We start from the raw sequence: 1,892 nt of genomic DNA on the forward strand, positions 1-1,892 counted from the left end.
GCCACCATTAATTAAGTGTAATCCACCTCCTTTTTCTTCCCAGATCGCCAGTTTTAGGAAGGACAAAGCAAATGTTTGAGTCAGACTCAGAAAATCCTGAAGGTATGCCTAGAAAAATCTTAGAAGTCTAACAATCCCATACACAAACCAACAATTGACTTCCCAGTGTGCACTACGACCAAGCACAAGCGCCTAGCATCATTTAAGAGCATGCGCTGTCAGTAGAGAACGGACTTCCAGGAACGTGTCTTTGTCCCGCCTCCGTTGCTTGACGACAAAATAGTGGACAGGAAAGTGTTCCGGGAAGTGAAATACCAAGACACTGAACTTAAAAATTCTGGCGCGTCCAGCTGTTCTCCAGTAGTATTATTATTGGAAATATAACGTCACGTATAGTTTAAAATTGGGAAGCAATGAAACTCACTAGAGAACAATATAATGAGATTGCTGAGTACCTAGAACAACTTAGACCTACAAGGCAATGCATGAGGATATTAGCGGAAAAGTTTCCAGAGTAAGTTCGGGTGCTCTGTCTCGGCAGAATAAAAGGAAGCATTACCATAAATTAATGTTTTTTTTTTTTTTGGTAAAAATAGCAGAGGCAGCATGTAGCATAAAACTGATGGTTAAATGAAATCCATGTAAATTATATCGCACGAAAATATAGTGTTGGTACTTATCTTTTCCGAAATGCTTGACACCCTGTTTGACAGGTGATGTGGTACAGTATAAGAAAAGTGAACAAAAAATATGAATGACAGGATAGTCAAGTGCACCAGTGATAAAAACACTTACTGATTGCCTAGCATAATACATTACTATGTTTTAACATTTCCCTGGTTTATAGGCTGTTGTTTATATAGGCTTTTAGAAAATGGAATGAGGCTTGATGAATATCTCATTTGAGAGGCTTATCTCAATTGTTAAGTATTCTTTTTTGCTGAATGCAGTTTAGCAGCTTGTTAGACTGAACGATTCTAGGTTGAAATGCATTTGTTTACTAGGATCCAGTATGTGACTGTATTGTGAGGGGGTTGAATTTGGGTTCCCAGTTGTTTGACAAACTGGATGCAGAGTGGCATTCTTGTAGAAGTCTATATATTCAGTACTTAACGACTCAGCCTATTCGTTCCTCTATACAGGAAACTGTACTCCAGTATGTACAGGATGAGTGACATCAGGGGGAGCCATTGTGCAGGTAGCTATGCAGGTTGCATATAGCCTCACTGGGATCCTGAAAATCCTAACCCCAACCTCTGGGGGGGGGGGGGGGGTTACCACTGAGAGACAATACACCTTCTTCCTTTGTAAATACTTGCTTTTGTTCATTCACTTGGTGAACCAAATGCCAAATCCCCAGCATGGTCTTTTTAGTGCTGACTCTTCACTGAGGTTATGCACCCCCCCCTGCATACCTCTCAACTGTACAGATTTTTGTTCATGTTTTTGTTTTGTTCCTCATAAAATCTGTGGTTTTGAGGAAATCACTGGGATGGACTGAGGACTGAAGTCACTAAATAATTACATACATTTGAATTTACGACTTCATACCATTCAGAAAAAATGCATGCTAAAACAAACCCTGTTAGTCTAGCAACTTTCTAAGTTTATAAGAGCAAAGATTTAAAATATGCCCCTATTTTTGGGCCTTTGTCCCCCAGTTATGTCAGGCTTTGTCCAGATATCTTGTGCTAAGAAGTTGTGAGCTATGGGTCTCTGCCAGAGACATCAAGCACCTTGGCATAGCCAGGACTTTATCCTTTTATGTCATTGTTATTGGCCTAGCATTCTTTATTGATTAACTGGACTACAGTGTTTTCTGTTTTCCACAGTATATTTTGTTTCCTTACTATTTCTTTATAACATTTGATGTGTTTTAAGGATGGAAAGTA

At 39.3% G+C, this 1,892-nt stretch overlaps 1 protein-coding gene across 3 annotated transcripts in view; it reads left to right on the forward strand.

The window, feature by feature from the left end:
- Window positions 1-218: 218 nt before the first annotated feature.
- The window catches only part of CDIN1 (CDAN1 interacting nuclease 1), a 1,534,920-nt gene continuing 1,533,246 nt past the window's right edge, over window positions 219-1,892 (forward strand). For 2 of the 3 annotated variants that reach the window (XM_044075929.1, XM_044075948.1), the window contains exon 1: window positions 221-514. In XM_044075929.1, the coding sequence (XP_043931864.1) occupies window positions 414-514 (101 nt within the window). In that variant the 5' untranslated portion in view covers window positions 221-413. Of the gene's footprint in view, window positions 515-1,892 lie in introns of all 3 variants that reach the window. The other variant, XM_044075938.1, reaches the window with a different exon arrangement.

Source organism: Protopterus annectens, chromosome 1.part1 (genome assembly GCF_019279795.1).
Source record: "Protopterus annectens isolate FY-2018-M chromosome 1.part1, PAN1.0, whole genome shotgun sequence".
Taxonomy (NCBI): domain Eukaryota; kingdom Metazoa; phylum Chordata; order Ceratodontiformes; family Protopteridae; genus Protopterus; species Protopterus annectens.